Source organism: Lissotriton helveticus, chromosome 3_1 (assembly GCF_964261635.1).
Source record: "Lissotriton helveticus chromosome 3_1, aLisHel1.1, whole genome shotgun sequence".
NCBI lineage: Eukaryota > Metazoa > Chordata > Amphibia > Caudata > Salamandridae > Lissotriton > Lissotriton helveticus.
Genome location: NC_136061.1, coordinates 1,401,768,330 through 1,401,790,905, shown reverse-complemented (window position 1 = coordinate 1,401,790,905; position 22,576 = coordinate 1,401,768,330). Strand labels below are relative to the sequence as shown.

The 22,576-nt window shown below is 44.9% G+C and overlaps 1 protein-coding gene across 9 annotated transcripts in view; it reads right to left on the bottom strand.

Annotated features, from left to right (window-relative positions):
- KALRN (kalirin RhoGEF kinase) overlaps positions 1–22,576 on the bottom strand; it is a 1,598,314-nt gene that overhangs the window by 26,094 nt on the left and 1,549,644 nt on the right. For all 9 annotated transcript variants that reach the window (XM_078682047.1, XM_078682045.1, XM_078682043.1 and 6 more), the window contains 3 exons: positions 19,588–19,615; positions 3,097–3,262; positions 1,682–1,803 (listed from right to left, as the gene is read on the bottom strand). In XM_078682047.1, the coding sequence (XP_078538173.1) occupies positions 1,682–1,803; positions 3,097–3,262; positions 19,588–19,615 (316 nt within the window). The remainder of the gene's footprint in view (positions 1–1,681; positions 1,804–3,096; positions 3,263–19,587; positions 19,616–22,576) is intronic.

Sequence of the window (22,576 nt, the reverse complement as noted above, 5' to 3'; positions counted from 1 at the left end):
TGTAGTTAATTCAGTTAAATAATGGTTAATTGCATTTCTTATTACAAGTGCACTCACGTCAAAACACTTGTAATAAAAAAATAACATCACTACTCAACTGTAATAATTTGTTACAAATGAGTACAGTTGTCAGTCACTGTGCTAGCACGCACTGGCATTTTTATCGGGTTGGCACTGAAAGGAACCAGACTGTAATACCCAAGTGCCTCTCTCTGCCTCCCAACTGTAAAGAGAAGTAGAAAGATCTGAGGACATTCAGTCCACCTGGGACCTGCAAAGCAGCTGGAGTAATATTGCACCCAATGTCACTAGTCATTCTTTTAGGGCTTTTTTGTTGGCAACCAGAAAAATAAAACATAAAAATGAGGCTGCGTCAATCTTCTGTTTTCATAACGCAGTACGTGTCATGTCCAAACAGTAGTAGTCGCCAGCTTCATGTAAAGGCGAGCTGCTCATACTTCTGTGGTAACTTCGGAGTTCGGTGTAACTTCTAAAGGTGGTCCTCCTGCAGCTTCTTGCCTCAGTGTGGTAGCAGTACTTCTTATTGATTTGCAATATCCTTACATATGGTGGCAATTTATCGCATATAACACAAGTTGAGGTGATGCCGTTTTTACACTATTTCCTACATCAAATTAGAGGAAACGGCTACAGAAAAAAAACGTTAATCCCGTGACTCAATCTTATTTGTGGAAGGCTAACATTAACTTGATAAGCTGGGGAATGGTGAAAGGTGCTGTAAATATCTGTTCCTGTTCTTTTGCTTTTAACTGACTATAACCTAATCTGTGTGGACTGGTAGTTATGTAGGGTTTAGCATCTTTACTGATAAAGCTTAGCACAAAACTTTGGTGCACGGTGAAGCTAGGAAAGGAGTAGCCAATGAAAACAAAGTAAGCCAACACATAATGGCCTGAAGCAGAATAGAGTTTTAGAACCGCATATTGGATTTGCAAGAAGAGCTTGACAAAGCAATAGCTTCCTGCTATTATTGTTAAAACCTTTTCAATATTTCTGGCAGGTGGCGTTGAAGAATACAGTAAAAAAGGATAATGCAGGCAATAGTTAAAAAATAAATGCAGGCGAAAGTAAGTTTGTCCCATTTGGAAGAAAAAGAAAAGCAGATGTGTTTCTTGCTCTTACATGGACTGCTTCGTTAAATGCAGTAAAACATCTTGCATATATTACAATGAAGGTCAGGGCCATGGCATCTGCTTTGGGGGGAAATGTAATAGTGCCTAGATGGGTATTTACTTCTTCTGGCCTTGGAAGCCTATTTGGCAACGATTATGCTTACCTACCACATGGTTTGGGTTTCAGGTTTTCAGTTAAAACCAATTTTAACTGATAAACACCACCATAGGGAATATTTGCTTTTCAGTAGAAACAACAAAACATTGGATTTTACTGCACTTTTACAGCTTTGGTTACTCCTGGTATCAAAGCAAAAGAAGTACAGTCTAACTCATCATTTTTTTGTGATGGATGCTCGTTCAATGACTCTTTTGAGCTTTGGTAAGCCACCTAATATGTCCTTTCGATCATCCACAAGGTCCCGGGACTCCCTGGACCTATTTACCAGTCTCGTCACATTGGATTGTGGCTTAAATTATGTTGGTCTTTTCCCTAGATTGTTACTCAACATACAATTTCCTCTGTAGGTGAACATTTTAAACGGTACCTTGTACTTTGATCGTAGCAGATGTCGATGCCACTCCATTTTCGTTTGAAGCAATGCAGGTGTATATTCCACTGTCCTGGGGCATCAGGTTGCAGATCTTGAGGGAAATTTCTCCCGAGTCACTAGCATAAGAAAGAGAAACAACTTAAAACTTTAAAACAGTTGTCCAAACAACGGTGCTCTCAAGACTCGATTAAGGTTACATCTTATGGTCTGGCATTTCCAAAATAGATCTGGCCCTGAGACCTCATTGATGTTTTACAAATGCGATATCATTAAAGATGAATTCAATCTCTTTGAGGTACAAAACCCTCAATGACGAGCCCCATTCCTTCTCTATCCAGACTTTCTCGAGGAGTAAATCGACATGTGAAGACTAACAAATCGAGTCCTTCTTTCCATCCTTTTATTGCTATGAATGGGAATGCTATTTGCGGCACAATCTATGTATTAAATGATGTCATCAACATGTGTACAATTGTAGGGTTCACAAAACAGCCTAATGAACATTAATTAGGCAGGTCATAATTTATGATAAGCTGTGATTGGCTGTAAAAGCAAGGATGGAGGCTTGCAAAACACAGCAGATCTCTTTTCCAGCATCTGCACTCCTAGAAGGAAATCTTTTGAAAAAAGGAGTCAATGCAAAAGGAACCGCTGCTGTTTAGATGAAAAAAAATGTTTCCCATTAGGAGAAACTTCAGGGATAGCAGTCAGTGGTACTCCCATCCACCCCGAGGCTGCCACGATGATTCACAAAGGGGAAGCTGTCCCATGTTGATATGTTCATGGGTTCTCGTTTGTGAATCAGATACCACCCCTTGGAGACTCGGAATCAGATCCAAGGTTGACAACTACAATCCCTCCCTGATTTGTAGATATGACTGGGATGCCCCTTTCATGCACCTGCCTCTTTGTGATTTAGACTGGGTTACATAAGCTCTAGTATGAGGTGGGAAGATGTTTCTGCCTCACAAAAGGCCTTTTGTAAATATGGAAAAAATTTATTGCAGTTTTTTTTCCTCCCACGAATGTATAGATACATATATTGATATATTTTTGTCTTTTATATATTGTTTTGAAAGTGTTGTATACAAATGTCTTTTTTTTTAGGATTGCTGTTCTTTTTTCTTCTTTTAACTGGCATGCAAGATGTATTGCAAATGGTTTTAAGTAACTGTGCAATATAAATAAAAGTATATATATAGGTAATATAGGTATTACAGATGCCAACCCTCTCATTTTTCAAATTGCAGACTTTGTGACCACAAAATACAATTGAACATCTGGCCCTTAGAGATTTTAGCTTTGACTATAGGCTGAAAATTTAGCAATATGTCTGTTGAAGAGTTGTGCATCATTCTGTGCCGACTGCAACAATGTGCAAAATACTACCACAAAAAGCATGTTCTTACCAGGAGGACGCTGTGTATGTACTGTTCTCACTGTCGAGGATGTTCTGATCAGGCCCCTTCCAGGTTATGTTTGGCTTTGGCCTCCCACATACTTTACACGTCAGTGTTACCGTGTCACCAAGCACGCATGTGACATCCACCAGTGGAACAAGGAATTCTGGAGCCACTGCAATAAAACACAATCAGGGAACAGGTTAATAATCCAGCTCGAGGGTTCATAAAATAAACAGCTGCCAGCACCTACCTGCCTAAAATTACCCAATCAGTGTTTTTAATCTTACTCCTTCACTTTACTCCAGGACTTTAGTTACATAATATTAGGTGTGTATTTCAAAGGTTCTCTCTATTTCTAACTCGAATATTTCTTGTTGTTGATTTTTGATAATACAGCTGTCATGATATTTAGATGCAATGTGCACTGCCTAATATATAGCCGGGTCTGATAGCTTAGTGGACTAATGCATCCACTGCAGTGGCCTGTGTTCGCCCTCATGGCCACAGGTTAAAATCCCAGAGGGTCCACTCATCCTCTCATCCTTTCAGGGGTCGACAAAATGAGTACCATTGAGTTGGGGAACAAATCTGTTTTTCGGCACCAAGCTGCCCCTTTGTGGGTGAACATGCGCTTTACAAATACACGTTATGTTATTAGTGGGTAAAGCTTATTTCACACTATTTATCCCATAAAAAGTCAACGTGATGCCTTAGTAGCTCATAGCCCACTATAAATGGCGATCTAAATTAGAACCCCTGAAACATTGCGCTGAAGGGGCCCTGTGGAGCATCCCTCTATTTCTCAGAGGGCTTTTGTAATGGCATAGATCAACTCCTAGTAACTGACTCTTCAGCCACACAAAAGAATAACACTGCTCCGAGGTGGCCTGGTCCTCAGCTTGGAGGAATGAGAATTGTGGCCAGGGGATATGGAGAAGTGCCAATGCTCATGTGAAGGGACTATTATTAGACATTTTGCCCAACTATAAAGAGCAACCTTTGCTGCATGAATAGTAGCCATGATAATGCCACCAAAAAGGGATTCCTATGGCTATTAACACTCAATTGAATCAGTCCCAAATGCCTGATCGGGTCCATGACACAGTAATCTGATTGACAAAGTGACACTAAACGAATATCTTCAATGTTCACCTAGGAATTGTAACTGTTGTGATTTAGGTGTGAGTTGCCCTATGACGTGTGGCGTGGTGTTTACTAAATGTTACTTGATATTACAGCCCAGGCCTACCTAGAAGACAGGCCTGTTCAATATCAATGTTGGATTTTCTGTTGCTTGTGTAAATTAGCCAGGGAATTCATTTTTCCACCCAATGCAGCAGTTTGCTTTTATGGTAGGTGTGGCTTTTCACCACAAGTATGAATCATATGGATGGATCTGTATCAGATGAACTAAAAGATCAGCGGGAGCTCAGCATCGCCCCACAACCTGGCTCAGAGTCAGCAAAGGGAAAATAAAATGATGCTCTAGCATCGTCTTATTTCTTATTTGCCGGCTCTGAGCCAGAGCTGTAGGGAGGGGCAGTGCGAGGCTTGGGAGGGGGAAGGAGGAGTGCTATGTGCACCCCCTAAGTGCGCATACGTGTTTGTTCGGTTGTCTCAGGCTGGCCAAAACACACATGCACACTTAGGTTTCTCCAGCCCGGCTGCATTGAACAGCTGGGCTGTAGCCAGAGGCTCCCTGGTCTGAGCAGAGCATCTTTCCAGCAAGCATGCTCAGGCCAATCCCTGCACTGCTGTGCAGCACAGGGATTGGATGGAAGTCTGTCCCAGGGGCTACTGGGACCAGGAAGAGTAGAGGAGCCATGACGGAACATGGGAGGAAGTCGGTGGCTTCAGGTAAGTTCTTTTTGTTTATATTGTAACTAACCCTGCCCCCGCAACCCCTTCCGTGTACCCTCCACCCGCCCCACCACCCTTTGTTTGTGGCGGCCGCTACTGTAAAAGATACAATAAAGGCAGCTTCCTTTTTCTTGTTGAAATATGAACTAAAGTATTGTGTACCAAGAGCAAAAGTCAAGTAAAAGTAGACCCCCTTCTTGCTCCAAATGCTACAATGTAAGAAAAAGGTATAAAAGATACCAGTATTTGAGGCGTGCAGATGGACCACTTGCTACAGGGATGCTTAGACATGAATCTCCATCTTCATATGGGTGATTAAAAAATCCTTGTGTTTGCTTTGTTTGCCCTAAGTTGGCATACACTGCTCAGACGTGGGTCCCTTGCTTACTTTGGGACTGAATTCAAGCTAGCCTGGCTGATGAAGGGTGTTACCCAGAAACCGGTCCCAGGATGCTTGTTTCCGGTTCAGGGAAGACCTGGCTTGGCAGTTCGGCTGGACTGTTCCCATGAGGCACAGAGTCAAGACTGATTTGAAAATAGCTGGGTCTGAACTGAGGTGGCGAAGTGAGCTAAAGAATGATGATGGATTCAACCCAGATCTGTGACTGGGGGTGAGTGTCTGAAAAGTTTCAGCACTCCGTCCATCATCTCCTTGTGTTTGCTTTGTTAGCCTTAAGTTGGCAGGGTATGCCCAGACATGGGTCCCTTCCTCACTTTGCCACTGGATTCAAGTGAGCCTGGCTGATGAAAGGTGTTACACAGAAACCGGTCCTAGGATGCTTGTTTCTGGTTCAGGGAAGACCTGGCTTGGCAGTTCAGGCTGGTCTGTTCCCATGAGGCACGGGTCAAGACTGATCTGCATATAGCAGAGTCTGAACCAAGGTGGTGAAGTGAGCTAAAGAATGATGATGGATTCAACCCAGATCTGTGACTGGGGGTGAGTGTCTGAAAAATTTCAGCACTCCGTCCAACATGCTTGTAGTAAATATGTGTTTGTACTAAAATAACAATACTTTTAGCATCTGTGTACTGATTTTGGGGTTCAATACTCCATATTTTTGGCTCAAAACAAGAGGTTCTTTGAAAGGCTTCTCTGACTTCTAAAACGCTTCCTCATACAAGCATAACTCAGTTGGAGAGGGGAGAGACACCTACCAGTTTTCCCTTGCATTGAAAGGATCGAAGTTTCCTTTTAGGGCTTACAAAAATTAACAGGGTTGACCCCATACATTTTGGAGAACGCAACACCAACATGCTGCCGAGTTAATCTTAAGCTCAGCTAAATGGATAGAAAAATAAACAACAAGTTGGAACGATGTGCACCCCATCCTTTTAGAAGATAGGAAGTGAAATATGGGCGCACTGCCAAACTGGGGCCTTATTACGCACAGTCATTGTTTTTGCCAGGAGCACTTTTTAAAAGGTGCACCAGGCGAAAACAAGGACAATGCACCCTATTATGATGTATGAGCTACCCCCAGGGCAGCACATTCATGTGAAAACACAAAGCAGCTGCTCCGTGTTTTCACAGTGCAGGAGGCACCCACCTGCACTTTTACAGGCGAATAGAGAGCCCCTTGCAGGCGGGTGTAGTCAGAGACTGCAACTGCATGCAAAGGGGATGTCTGAGGGTCCATGGGACCCCTTCACCCCCTGCAGAGGGCTGCTCTCAGGAGCCGCACTGTCAGTGTGCCACCTTTTAAATGGTGCACTGTCAGTGCGCCTCATGAGAGCTTCTTTCCCTCTGCGCCCTCGTCTGTAATATGGCACCGGCGCAGAGCAAAAGGAATTCCCTCATTTGCATAGGGCACACCCCTATGCAAATGAGGAAACACCCTCTGAAGGTAGTGCTGGCGCTTTAAGTGCGCCAGCGCTATTGGCATTAGTGAAGAAGATGCACAAGCGTCGGCGTCCCCTTCTGTAATACCGAAGTGCCTGGGGGGCACGCAATTCAGGCGCAAACGCCTGTTGCGCCCCAGGGGCACTTATTGTAATACAACTCCTGGAGTGTTGAAGAAAATTACATATTTATATGTATTCGTGCCCCCACGCGCTACCCTCTCACCATCTGCCATGTTGAATAAAAACCCCTGCATTACTTCACATTCAGAGGCCTTATTTCTCTGTCACCAGGCCCCTCCATGCCAGACCCTGAAAAAGGCACACGTTACATTTCTCTGCAGCACATTAGATATTTTTTTGAGCAGTCACGGAGAAGAGGCCCAGCCCGGGGTGTCTTAACAGTGTCAAACAAGGGTCGACCTGATAAAGCTGCATTCCGGCCCGAGCAGGAGGCGAGCAGAAGCCCCTCTGCAGAGATAAGGCCCAGTTTTGCTGTCGGCTCTCAGAGATAAGTGGGGCCCATGTCAAGGGAAACCTCCAAGACAGTTACACAAGGGGTGGACAGGAAGGGCCAAACCAACTGCTAGTATGAAGCAGCAACACTTCTACAGATGAGAGCAATCTGCATGCTGCCCCGAGCTAGAGATAAGACCAGACATGCTAGTCACTCTGACACCCAGGGCCCTCCCTGGCCAACAGAAAGGAAACAGCCCTCATGGAGAAGTCTGATAAAGTTACGCAAACAGGCATTGCGAGTTTTAGCTGACCTTGCTGCCCCCTCTATGCACCCACCCACCTATGACTCATTACAGTGAACGCCTACATGCTCATATCTTTTTCTTTCCTTCTGCTTGGAGGGCTCCTCCCTATGTATGCAAAGAATGTATAAATATTGTACTCTGTGAATAAAGCTCAGAACTCTCCTGTGCCCGCTTGGCGCTGGAGCTCTCCCTTAACTCGAGTTAATGCAATAAAGCCCATTGACTCTAATACCACGGACTCTGCTCCTCATTTATGCTTTACCCTTTTGATATTTATTTATTTATAGAAATTATGATAGCGTAAATAATTTATTTACGACATAATCTGGCGCCCGAACAGGGACGCATCCCCTTCCCCACGCGCCGGCGATGTAGGTCCGGCCCCTGCCCCCTTCTACAGCCTAGACGGACTTCAAGTGTACACGCCAGCGGGACTTCCCGCCAACTCCCTCAGGCCCACGGAGGAGGCAGACTGCGACCAGACATCCACACGAGGCGGTGAGGAAGATTGCGGAGCGTCCTGACCCAGAGCCCAACCCGTGAGAGAGCCGAGTCCGAGGTCTTCAGAGGTCCGCCATTCCTGCGCAAGCGTCAAGCGTCCGATGACCAGGTCTTCAAGTTCTGCTTCCCGGTGAGTACCACTGAGAACGCATAAAGACGGGTTCATTTAATGAACACGGTAAAGACGTGTCTCCTTCACGAGACCGGTATGGTTGTACTGTATTCCAGTACATAAGTATATGTTGTATATGTTTTGAGTTTGAAATTGTTTTAGTTAGGTTCCAGCATGCCGTTGTTTTCAAAATTGCGTAAAATAGGCACTAAAAAGGGAATATTAGAAAAGGCAGTTAATGTCCCGCCAAGAGATACTCCCGGCCATTTTATGTATAACAAACATGGCATCAGCGCTATTCTCTATTTAGACCTCTGGGTAGATTACACAAAGGATCTAGAGACGGTGCATAGATGGCCTGCGACCGGCACATGGGATTCAGAATGTATTATGAGAGTAGAGGAACAACTATGGAAAAGAAAGTCGAGGCCCTCGCAGAAAGAGGCCATTGAATTATGGCGCAAAGAGGCTAATAGGAGGGCCCTGAAAGAACTTAACAAAGCAGAGAAAAGCAGGCAAATGTCAGAACAGGCAAAAGAAAAAGAGTTACTAGAAGAGGGTGAACAGGTTCGAGTGGAACAAATGGATAGGGAAAGAAATGCTCTTGTTGCTGGTATCTACCCTGTACTCTCAGAGGAGATTGCAGAGGAAGTTCCCCAAAATGTACCCCTTAAAATTAAACCAACGGCACCAGAGGCATTCCTTTCCGCCTACCTAGCAGAGCCACCCCCAGCCTACATAGACGCACCATTTCCCCCGCTCCCACCAGAGGCCGCGCCCCAGCCAGTCCAGGACCAACAACAGGTTTCCGGGGGTGCGGAAGGGGGGGGGATAAGGAAATAAAGGATGACGTTGAACTCCCTAGATGTATATATGATTTACAGACAGGTATTACTGGTCCAATGCGCGCCATATCAATACGAGTAAGGCAAGCCATCGCAGAGCTAGATGGACTGCCTGATATGAATACACATTTAGATGCCTTGTATGAGTTCATCAGAACAGGACGGAACCATGAATGCGTAGCTCAAGCTATGGAAAATAGAAAAGTAAAAGCTAAGAACAACATCCTCCGTTTTATTGTCAACTGTCTGATCAGGGAACGTGATGAGGGTGATGGGGACGTGGAGGTTAGTTTAATAGAGTGGAGCGACAGCATCAATGATGGTAAACATGATAAAGTAGCGCAGACAGAAGCAATGACGAATAAGATTAAAAAGAAAATACTAGCAATACGTAACGCCGAGAAGGAAGGCAGGGATAGTGTGTCAGAGGAAGGGGATAATAACGAGACGCCAGACAAAATGAATTTTCTGGGCATAGCACGGCACTGTAATGGCGCCAAACACCATCGACCTCAGGAAAACAAGGGTTAACCAGGAAACACACATCTCTCCTGAGGATTTGTTTCAAACAACTGAAAAGGCCTTAGACCATTGGATGGACGACGAGCCACCCCTCACGCCACATGAGAGGGAGTTGGCTCGGTCGGCCACCCAGTGGGTGTCCCAACATCATGTATATAATCCCGACATAGTGGCCCAGATGTTCCTGAGCCTCCCACCACTCGAACAACACCTGGCCAGCATCTATATGGTCCAACACTTGATCACGTTGTATGACAGCCAATATCACCACCCTGGCAAATTATATAAAATACTGGAAAAGGTAATACTAGATAGATGGATGAAACAGGGCCCAGAACTGATTAACACCATTTTAGACTTGCGTCTCCAATATGAACAATTCCTGTCCGCCTCAATGACACCCGATCCTCGCCCCAGAGGACAGTACCCTCTGCGAGAGGTCCACCCCATAACAAAACAAGATGGCTCTGTCCAGCGGGTATATGTCTATACCCCTCTCACCAAGCTAGAAATACTGGAAATGAAGAGGTTGTTACCTTCCCATGATAAAGACCCGGGGGGGTTTCACAGAGCAATAAAAGATATACTCCGCATAGGAGACTATACTTACCCTGATATCCTAAGGTTACTAAAGGTCTTGTTACCAGCAGGCATTTACGAGAAACTTAAAGAGAAAGACTGGGATGTGGGAGATAAAATGTTGAAGTGGGCAGAGTTGCAAGCTGAAGATGCAGGTAGGGCCCCGGGGGATGGCCTTGGTGAAAAAATTAAGGGGCTCCCCGAACTCCTTATACAAATTTTACCAAGACTATTGACGACTAAAAAGGAAGACTGGGATGCAATTTCAGCCTGTAAACAGAAACCAGAGGAAGACACGAGCGATTACTACACTAGGTTGGAAGAATGCTTCGCTGTCAACAGTGGTTTAAAACACAGTAGTGAGGCCTATCCCCACCTTTTTGTGACCAAACTGGTAGATAACGCCCTTCCTCAGATTAGGAATAGAGTGCTGAAGGTTGAGAGCACTTGGCAAGCAAATAGCCCCTCACAAATGTTACAGATGTTGCAATACCACCAAAATAGAATAAGGGAAGAGCAAGAACAAGAAAAGAAGCGCATGAAGGATACAAAAATGAAGGTGCTAGTTGCCCAAACAGTACCTGCAAACACGAACAAGAATGGTACCGCACCCACTAAAGGGACCTGCAATTATTGTAAACAACAGGGTCACTTTGTAAGGGAATGCCCCGTCCTAAAGCACAATATAGCCACAGGTAAAACAAAGGAACGGCCCTATACACCCAGACAGTACAACACTCAACAGACAAGTCCCCACCCCGCCGCAGGTCCAGACGCCCGCTGCCGCTGTACCTCAAATGTATCAGTACACGCAGTCAGACTACCCAGAATACCAATCTTTTTCATGAAACAGCCTCGAGAGGGAAGATTGCTTGCCCCTTATCCCAGTTCCTGTGGACCAAGAGGGTCCTTATGTACATGCTCGTTTGCTGGGCCAAGATAGAAAGTTTCTGATTGACACAGGGGCAAGCAGGACTACCATCAGTCATGACGAGGTCCCAGGGGCACCTCTCTCGGGCTCACAGAATATATCCCTGGGATTTTCTGGAAAGCCAATTGTCAACAAAGTATCAGAACCAGTCTCTTTAGGGGTGGGTCCACTGACACGCACCACAGACCTACTACTCACTAAGACATGTCCAGAAAATTTACTAGGTATAAAGACCCTAAAAGAACTGGGAGCAGTTATATGTTGCTCACCAGAAGGAGTAAGACTGTTTTTGCGTGATTTCAAAGGGCATTTCACGGTTAGAGATTTTGATCCCAGACTTCAGGATGTCCCACAGTATCTATGGGCACAAGGTTCGACTGACGTAGGTTACATGGATATAACACCACACGAGGTCACTCTTAAGGAAGGAGTAGGCCTACCCCGAATATGACAGTACAGGATTCCACCTGAGGCTGAAACAGCCTTATTAAAAATAATTCAAGAACTCATTGAACAGGGGGTGATGGTGGAGACAGACTCGAATGTGTGTAACTCCCCCGTCCTCCCTGTTCTTAAACGCACAGACCCTCAAGCACCCCCAGTTTACAGACTAGTAGTTGACCTTCGAGAACTGAACAAATGTGTGGTCCCACAATACCCAGTGGTCCCAGACATTTCCTCATTATTTACTGCCATTGATTCTGAGGCAACATTTTTCACGGTCATTGACCTGAAGAATGCATTCTTCAGCATTCCAATACATCCTGACAGTCAATATCTTTTTGGATTCAGTTTAAAAGGACGCAGCTTTAAATTTACAAGAGCTCCCCAAGGCTTTACAGAAAGCCCCAGTGTTTACAGTCAGGCATTAAAGAGACAACTTGACAGTATAAGTATGCCTACCAACACAGCATTAATACAGTACGTGGATGACATTCTCATCACAGCAAGATCAGAACTTGACTGTGAAAAGGCTTCCCTCACGGTCCTTCACTTTCTGGCGGACAAGGGGCACAAGGTGTCCCCTTCGAAGTTACAGTTCTGTGAACAGCAAGTGGCTTACTTAGGGCACTTGCTGTCCAAGGAGGGTAGGCAGCTGACACAAGAACGAATTAAATTGATTTCCAACATTTCACAACCCAAAACACAGAAAGAAGTACGTGCATTCATTGGCCTTACTTCCTATTGCAGACAATGGATTCCCCAGTATGCCCACATAGTCAAGCCACTCATACAATTGACTACATTGGAGGCGGCCACCTCTAACATCCTCCCTTGGACATCAGAGCACACCCTAGCATTTGAGGAACTAAAACGGGCGTTATGTCAAGCGCCAGTTTTAGCCACTCCTGATTACAAGAAACACTTCACCCTGTTCGTGACAGAGCGGGATGGAACAGCACTATCTGTTCTCACACAAGACCAAGCAGGGAAACACAAGCCATGTGCTTATTTTTCCAGTACACTGGACCCTGTAGCACAGGCTCTGCCAGCATGCTTGAAATCTGTTGCGGCCACAGCTTTGGCCATAAGACAAAGTGACTTGATAGTGCTGGGACACTCCCTGACAGTACAAGTACCACACGCAGTGGAAGTTCTCCTGAATAGGACACAGACACAACACCTGACTGTAGCAAGATTGACAGGATACGAGCTGACACTATTTCAACCCCACATAGAGATTAAAAGATGTAACATACTCAACCCTGCCACTCTTTTACCCTCAAGCACAGATGACACCACACCCCATGACTGTGTGGAAGTAATAAATGTAGTGACGAAGCCAAGACAAGACTTGACAGATGTTGCACTCCCAGACCCTGACATAACGTTTTATGTAGATGGATCATGCATGAGAACAGGGGCAGGAGAATTAGTGGCAGCATACGCCGTAACTACTGACCATGAGATCATAGAGACACAAAGAATAGATATCCTGTCAGCACAAGCAGCAGAGCTCATTGCTTTGACGCAAGCCTGTAAACGAGCAAAACAGTTAAGGGTTAACATCTACACTGATTCACAATATGCGTTTGGGATAGTTCATGACTTTGGGGTACTATGGAGGGAGAGAGGTTTTCTGACCTCACACGGGGCCAAGATACAGCATGGCCCTCTCATACAGGCCTTGTTAGAAGCAATACACCTACCTACAGCCATAGCGATCCTGAAATGCAAAGCACACACCAAGGCCACAGATGTCATTTCCCAAGGTAATGACCTGGCAGACCAAACTGCTAAACAGACAGCTCAGACTCCAATTGACATAACAAACTCACAGGTATTACCACTGACAAGGACTATGACAGTCAGGGATCCCTCCAAAGATGTACAAGATATACAGACCCATGCCACTCCAGATGAAATAAAGAAATGGATTGAACAAGGAGGGGTCCAGACTGACCAGGGTTGGATGACTAAAAACAAAAAGACATGGTTCCTCCCAGACTCTATGGTACAGGTGATAATAGAGACAGCACATAGCCCGGCACACTTGGGAGAGAAGGGAATGTTGGATGGCCTGCAGAATATCTGGTTTAACAAACACTTGCGAGCGGCAGCAAAGCAGAAAGTGAAGACTTGCATGATTTGTTGCCAATTCAACCCTGGAAAAGGCATCTCAGTGGAACAGGGTGGAGTTCATCCCCCTGATCACCCTTTTGAGGTTCTCCAAATGGATTACATTCAAATGGACAGATGTAGAGGTCACAAGTACGTCCTGGTAGTGGTGTGTGCCCTAACCAGATGGACAGAAGCTTACCCAGTCCCAGATTATACTGCAGTTACAACAGCCAAACAGTTAGTGAGGGAGTTCTTCCCTAGATACGGGTTGCCACGTGTCATTTACTCAGACAATGGCCAGCCCTTCTCCTCTGAGCTCATGAAACAGGTGTCCCTTCTGTTGGGATATACCTGGAAGTTCCATTGTGTAAGGCATCCCCAAGCAGCAGGTCTAGTAGAGAGACATAACCAGATCCTCAAAACAAAATTAGCTAAAGTCTGTGCAGAAAAGGGCGTGGATTGGATGGTAGCCTTACCGGTTGCCCTCTTTTACATGCGCATGGTAGCTCATTCTAGAACCGGCCTATCCCCATATGAGGTGGTCTTTGGAAGACCACCGAATATATGGGGTACACCAATACCTAAAAGAATAACTGATGTTGACAGTACTATGCTCACAGATTACCTGGCTTCCTTGATGTCTGCACTACTCTCTTGCCGTTCGCAGGTTGCCGCTGCCTTCCCTGACAACACCCAGGTCGAGGACCATGCCATAGCCCCAGGGGACTAGGTGCTGATAAGGAATTTCGACCGGACGAGCCCTCTGGACCCCAGGTGGAAGGCACCAAAATTAGTCCTGCTGACGACGAGGACGGCCATCAAAGTCGAGGGAAGAAAGGGGTGGCTGCATGCCAGTCACTGTAAAAAATACTTTGGGACTACCGGAACATTTGCTAAAAACAAAGACAGTACAGACTTTGAGCCCCCTTTCTGGAAAAGACTCCCCAGCAAGAGTACACTTCCAAACTGAGATCTAGAAGGTCAGTCGACGTTTGATTGTCTAAGTCCACCCGGTGGTGAAGCGGCTGAACATGATGTCTGACTTGAATAAACTAGTGAACAGTAAAGAAAAAAGGACTAATATGAGAAAGAAATACTGCAAGCTATTACACAGCAGATGTATAGTGTCTCTGATTATTGTACTTTTTATGAGCATTGTGGTAATAAGTATTGGCTGGCTCTTACATGTTCTCTATCCACCTGCTGTCTCACAGAACGCCACCATAGTACACTCACATGTTGAGCTCCCAGTACACTTAGAGAACAGAAGAAATGAATTTAAGAACAATACTTTCATCACCCTTTTACAACAGCATCAACTGGCCATAAACACATCCAACTGCTGGGTGTGGGGTCTTCTTCCCCATACAGTTGCCAAAGGCATGCCTTTCATCACTCTCCCTTTTTCTTATGAAGGCTCTTGTACCGGTTGGTGGGAAACAAACAAAGCTTCCTATATGGCCAATACGGATACAAAAGAGCAGTCTCAGCTCAGATATCACCTATACATTTTATGTTGGCGAGGTGAAAAGAACAGGGCATGTGGTACCCCACTAGAGCAGGAAGCCTATGCTGACCACGGTAACAGATTTAATAAGTTATATTATCAGTATATGGACAGGAGAAAAAGATCCGTTTCACCTGTTTTTGTGGCATCAACGAAAGCCCCTTTTTGTGTCCAAAGTAAAGGAAAGATATGTATGGGTGATAGCATCTGCAATCACACAGTCAATTTGAATGGAACAAACAATACACGGCTTATAGCCGCACAGGGCACCTACTTCATATGTGGGGATAAAGGTTATACATGGCTCCCACAGGGCTGGTCCGGCACTTGTTACATTGCTTTTCTCCTTCCCCCCACCTACACTGCCCCTGCGGACTATCATGAAATTGAGCCTCTGACTGTCTATAACAGACGGCGAAGGGGGGTCATAGATACAGAAGATACAGCAGGGCAGGAGGCGGGAGACTTCTTTGCCTGAGTCATTCCATTTTGGGGTCCCATGGTAAACAGCAGGAACATCCGCCACCTCACACGAGTGGTGCAAAACACGATAGATGCAACAGCAGGTGCCCTCTCTAATCTCACAGCCGAGGTGGTCACGGATAGACTCATGACCCTACAAAATCGCATTGTTTTAGACATCGTTCTGGCTGACCGTGGTGGTGTATGCAGATTGATCTCCACGAGTTGTTGTGTGTTTATTCCAAATAACGCACCTACGGTATACCAAGCCATTGCCAAGCTACACAAGATGTCAAGTCAGCTAGACATGGATAAAGGAGAATGGTTCTTAAGCAGCTGGTTGTGGGGATTAGTATCAACATGGGGATGGAAAGTGTTGACTGTAGTAGGATCAATACTGTTTATCATCTTCAGTTGTTGCCTCTGCATCCAATGCGGCCCGGCCATCTGCGGTCTGTGCGCCACTGCCTGCATTCCCCGTCCACATATGCAGAGCAGAAAAAATGAAAAGATCATGTTGCAAGAACACATTAACGGCCTGATGAAAATAGAGGTGTATTAGAGGGGTGCGCTTGGGGACAAGGAGGGAATGAGGAAAATTACATATTTATATGTATTCGTGCCCCCACGCGCTACCCTCTCACCATCTGCCATGTTGAATAAAAACCCCTGCATTACTTCACATTCAGAGGCCTTATTTCTCTGTCACCAGGCCCCTCCATGCCAGACCCTGAAAAAGGCACACGTTACATTTCTCTGTAGCACATTAGATATTTTTTTGAGCAGTCACGGAGAAGAGGCCCAGCCCGGGGTGTCTTAACAGTGTCAAACAAGGGTCGACCTGATAAAGCTGCATTCTGGCCCGAGCAGGAGGCGAGCAGAAGCCCCTCTGCAGAGATAAGGCCCAGTTTTGCTGTCGGCTCTCAGAGATAAGTGGGGCCCATGTCAAGGGAAACCTCCAAGACAGTTACACAAGGGGTGGACAGGAAGGGCCAAACCAACTGCTAGTATGAAGCAGCAACACTTCTACAGATGGTAGCAATCTGCATGCTGCCCCGAGCTAGAGATAAGACCAGACATGCTAGTCACTCTGACACCCAGGGCCCTCCCTGGCCAACAGAAAGGAAACAGCCCTCATGGAGAAGTCTGATAAAGTTACGCAAACAGGCATTGCGAGTTTTAGCTGACCTTGCTGCCCCCTCTATGCACCCACCCACCTATGACTCATTACAGTGAACGCCTACATGCTCATATCTTTTTCTTTCCTTCTGCTTGGAGGGCTCCTCCCTATGTATGCAAAGAATGTATAAATATTGTACTTGGTGAATAAAGCTCAGAACTCTCCTGTGCCCGCTTGGCGCTGGAGCTCTCCCTTAACTCGAGTTAATGCAATAAAGCCCATTGACTCTAATACCACGGACTCTGCTCCTCATTTATGCTTGACCCTTTTGATATTTATTTATTTATAGAAATTATGATAGTGTAAATAATTTATTTACGAAAGTGTGTTGAAAGGAACTGAATATTCCAGGCTACAGCAGTTTTCTTCATTCTGTGTGACAGAGGAACATATTGTTGCTACCAGTATGCCACTGAGCATGCACCGAGGTGGCCATGATCAGCACGACTGCTTAGCATTTATATCACAAGCAGCCCTAGGACAGTCCAATGTGGGACGGTTACCGCCACAGACACTACACAAGTGACCTTCATGCTGTGTATATCCCTACAGCACACCCCCTGTTGTTCACTCCCTCCAGTCCTCGCTGCACTTGTCCCTTATTTGTCTTCCTTATAATGCCTACATTTGACTTTACCTGTGGGTGTGCGGGTCCAGTCCCACTGTGGAGGGGGGACAATACGCCACTGAGGAAGAGCCCTCCTCGGAAATGAGCCGGCTTTGGCTCTATGGCCCTTTGCCATGCTGCTGCCTGCCTCAGTTCTGTATCTCTCTTGCCCCGCTTCAACCTGTGTTTTTTTGCTCTGTGGTGGGGCACAGCACAGCCCTTTTCATTTTATTTTCTAATATGTCATTGGTGGTGGCCGCACAGTGCCCCTACCTCAGTTTATGGGGTTTTCTTTTTCTATTGAGCAGTTATACAGCTTAGACCCCTGCTCTCTCCACTGCTAGTTTTTGGTTAGGGAAGTAGTAGTGGGTAAAATGTAGGACAAGTCTGCGCCGAAATGCATGCATACCATTAACAACTTAGGACCTCATTGAGGGTGTTGTGGATTTTCTGTGTGCTAAAATAGTGACAGTACACCTTGCAGTTTTACTCTGAAGCAATTTTAATGCATGAGACAGTTTTTAAGGTCAATATTGGGCATAACGCGCACATGTGGTTTACAGCACCTGAACTCTGCCTATTTTCAGAATTTAAACAAATGTACAGGTAAGTTGTCTATAGGTGTATGCCTCTTATATGCAGAGATTTCTGACTTTTCCAGGATTCACAAAGATCCTATGAAGGTGGAATTGAACGGAATGCAAGTCGTAGATTTTCACACCTATTCCCATCAGCCACACGAATAAAGGAAAGGAGGGTCTGTTCATTTTTTGCTTCATGACTTCCTTCACAAGGAAATGGGTTTCCCTATAGAACCTCCACACTCCCAGTCCCCGGCCTGCAGCTGCATGCTATCTAAAGAGTGTTCCCTTCTGTTCCCTCCCAGGAAAGGCACTCGCTTCTGGCAAATCGTCTTTTTCACCCGACCACTACACTTCGTGCTATTATGAATCTGATATTCTTTTTTTTTTTTAAGTTCAAGTCTTTTTTATTAAGAAAGCAGGTTTTACAAAAACAAGTAAGCAGGGATTAAAGGCAAAGAAATACACTGAGGTACATTTGTGAAGATAATGCAACCTAAGATACACAGCATGGGAGAAATATGTCAAAATCATATAAACAGAGGGTTCTCAATCGGTAAGCAATGAACATTGTATCCACACATGTGCAATTTGATCATGAAGGATGGTTGCAGTATGAGAATAAAAGATAACGAAGGAAGAAGAGAAAGAAAGGGCAGGGTTAAAGGAAAGGAAAATAAACGAGAGGAAAGGAAAAGAAACGAGAACAGCAGCAACGAAGACTTATATTAGGTAACCTGAGTCAAGACAGTGGAGTCACAGCGCCTATATATGTGTCCATATGGGTGACAGAAACGAGATATGCATCAAGGGGTATGACTACTAATCAAGCCTAAGGCGGGTCGTAGCAAAGTTCCAGTGAATCAAGTGAACTCCAGAGTTTGGTGTGTGATTTTTGCCACGGCGAGGAGTGGAGTACGTCATTGTCTGCGCTTATCACTTACATGTCCTCAGAACCAAGCGCGCAACACCCTTTGAACTCACCGGGCTTCAGTCCCCCCCCCCCCCCGTCGTGTGTGGCAGCCCGGGATGAGACAGATCCCGGGCACACACAGAGCCGCACCCGAACGTTTCACAGGTCTTTAAAAGACCATTTGAATGTTAATAAGGCCTTGCAGTTGTTTCACCCCTTCTAAGAGCCCCTGCAGCCCTACTCTGCCTACTGATTAAAGGTTCAGACCCCCCCCGAAATTTTTTCTTAGCCCCCCCGAAATTTGGCTCTAGTTGCGCCTCTGCTCAGAACATATTTCTGTTAATTAGGATCATTTAATTTACTCCCGCATTTTACCTTTGGCACAACTGAGCTCACATATTACGGTTCACAATGGTCTGAAGAACCCACTGCGAAAATACGTCTGGTATTCGGAACATTACCCACTGGGTGGCAGCAAAGGACCAAGAAAGAACTATGCCCCTAGGCCGCAGAGTAGATGTACATTTCTAGAGATGGATTTATTTGAGGACAAACTATGTCCTTTATTTCATGAAGGCATTTCAGCTTCTTAAAGCACAATGTACAGCTCCACTAGCAACACGTGATTTGCATTTTTGGTGCCCGTGAAATAATGTGTGCATAGCAAAATTCAGACACACAAAGGGATTTCTGAACAAATTAAAAGGATTTTAAGTCCAAAAACGTACTCACCTTCTTGTATGAAGTTTGGGTTGATTAACTGAAAGAGAGAGAAGAAAATAAGGTGTTAGCTGATATGTATACATATATTTGTATCTTGCATATTTCAATCTTTACGATAAGGAAAGGGAGATAGTCAATTCTGGCCATATACACATAATAAATAAACTATTATCCGAGACCGGGTATTTTGCACAAATTCACGTTCAACTGTTTAACTGCTGAGATCTATGCAGGTGAAGACTCGCGTACAAATCTCCTCTGTTGCTGTCACTGCAATGTGTGCGAATTTATTTTTAATAAAGTGTGAAGTATATTGGAAAACAAATGCCCTAATGTACATTTTGATTGGATTCATCTTTACATTATATATGTGCTTCACACTCAGGAATCTAGTCACAATTTGTGGGAACAGAACCACCTTCTGGATTTTACCACGAAATCTGCCAAAGCCACATGCAGTGAGGTTGAAGATGCATTAACTTATTGGCTCTCCATTGTGCCCTGGGTCCACTGCTCATGTGATAAAAAAAACGTGGTTCTGCCCCGAGTTAACAAGTTTGTCGGTTGAACCGCGTGGCCAGGACAATGTGCTCAGATTTACATAGCTGGTGTCTTTTTTATTTGCATGTTTTTGTATTTTTTACTTTTGTGCACTTTAGAGAACACATTAAGCTCATATTACGAGTGGCTTTGTAAATGGGCCGCAATTTCCCATCCTCTGGATGATGTCATTTAAGGCCCCCGCCTGCATACCTTGGTTCGCCTCTTGCGACCCTTGCACTTCCCCTGTGACCCCTGGCCTAAGGGATGGTAAGGGCAGTCTCAGAAACAGAAGTTAAACAAAGCTCAAATAAGCCTGGTTTACTTTCTGTGCCCTATAGCTACCGTGTATCTAGGTGTCGCCTATAGCCCCTGGACATGTGAAGGGAGCATGAAATGCAGGAGAATGGGGGTGGCAGGGGGGCTGTTATTAATTTCTGAAATCCATACAAATATAAATGAATCCAGAAAATCAAACATTAACATCCATATAGAAAATTCTAGAAAGAATAAACCAGTGATTTCATATGGAAAAATGATTTGGTTACCAAATTTGAAAAACATTTCTCTCCACACACTCGTCATATTCTCACATCCTTACACACGAATATGTCTCATTACATCGCGTGCTTTTACAACGAGGTAGTTACAACAACAACATTGTTAGTACGCAATGCATTTACATCGCAAGTCATTACAACGACTTGCACTAGGGGGCGCGCAGGACTTAGGAATAGTATTAATTACAATTCCTACTCCAGTATGCACAACCGTAGTGAAAGTGTTGGAATTTATTTCCAATAAATCAGCGCCTCCTAGTGCAAGTCGCTGTAATGACTTGCTATGTAAATGCATGGAATACCAACAAAGCGGTTGTTGTAATGCCCGCGTTGTAATAGTATCGCAATGTCATAACAGTGTTGTAAATGCTGTGTCCCTTACACACATTCATGCAAGTGCTTCTTATTAGATATCCAAGGAAGATGAAATGAGTTTTGTCTATGAACAGGCATGACTTATACATAGGGTAACATTATTTGGTACAACTTGGTATAATGGTCTAAAATCGGTAAATGACAAAAAATGTAAATTACATTTTTTTAGCAATACATGATGATTGTCAGAAAAACACTCATCAGAACAGACTTTTATTCATCAGCTTTTTGCCCAAGGGGCCTATATATATATATATATATATATATATATATATATAGGACAGTGTCCATCTGTAGATGGACAACAAGCCATTGTCTTTGGTCATCATGAATTTGGGATACTTCATAGAGAAGAAGAACAAGTTACTTACCTTCGGTAATGATACCTTGTGAATTACCCCCAGGCATCAGACTGGATACAGAGAATCCTTAACCCTAGAAGTCAGTTCACCGAACGGGGAGTAAGGGTGGGGTGGTAAGGAATATTTAACTAATATATGTCTCTTACAGATATATCGTTAACGAAGGTAAGTAACTTGTTCATCTGAAAGAGAGAGTTATAGATTTCTTACCTTGTGAATAGATACCCCAGAAATACCAACTCCGGAGATGGGTCTGCCAACCAAATTCACACCAGAAAGTCCTGGAGAACAGAACAGCCAAAAAAGCTGTCTCTCTGGACTTGGCTGCGCAGGCAGAAGTGCTTCGTGAATGTGTGCAGAGATGCCCCAGTCACTGCATGACAGATGTTGTTATGGGGGACTCCCTGTCCCAAAGCAGTGGTAGCTGCCATTGCCCTGGTGGAATGAGCGTTTAGCCCCACAGGACGCTCCTTCTTTGCCGAAGAACAGCAAGCTTTGATACACAAAACGATCCATCTAAAGATGGTCCGTTTGTGTACAGCCCAACCTTTTTTAGCGCCTACGTAGCCAACAAAGAGCTGGTCATCCACCTGGAATGGTTTTGGGCGATCCAAGTAGAAGGAAAGCGCATGTTTTGGATCCAGACGGTGGAGCCTCTCTTCCTCCTTAGGAGGATGCGGAAAGAAGGTGGGCAAAGTTATGGTTTGAGCAATGTGGAAGGAATAAGCACTTTGGGAAGAAAGGATGGACAAGTTCGAAGGACAACAGTCAGAAATAGAGATTTTGAAAAGAGAGCTTGGAGCTCACTCACTCTGCGTGCAGAGGTGATGGCAACCAGAAAAGCAGTCTTTAAGGTCAGAAGCCTAAGGGGACAGTTATGTAGTGGCTCAAAGGGAGTGCACATAAGATAGGTTAGAACTAGGTTCAAGTCCCACTGGGGCATTACAAAGAGAATTAGGACAAAGAAGATGAGTAATGCCGTTAAGGAAGCGATTTACAACAGGGGACTTGAATAGAGAAGGCTGAACAGGAAGCCTAAGGAAGGCTGAAATGGCAGAGAGCTAGCCCTTTAGAGTGCCCAGAGCAGAGCCCTGCTGTGCCAAAGAAAGGAGGAACAAGAGAACCTCAGAAAGAGGGGTAGAAAGGGGACCAACAGCCTTT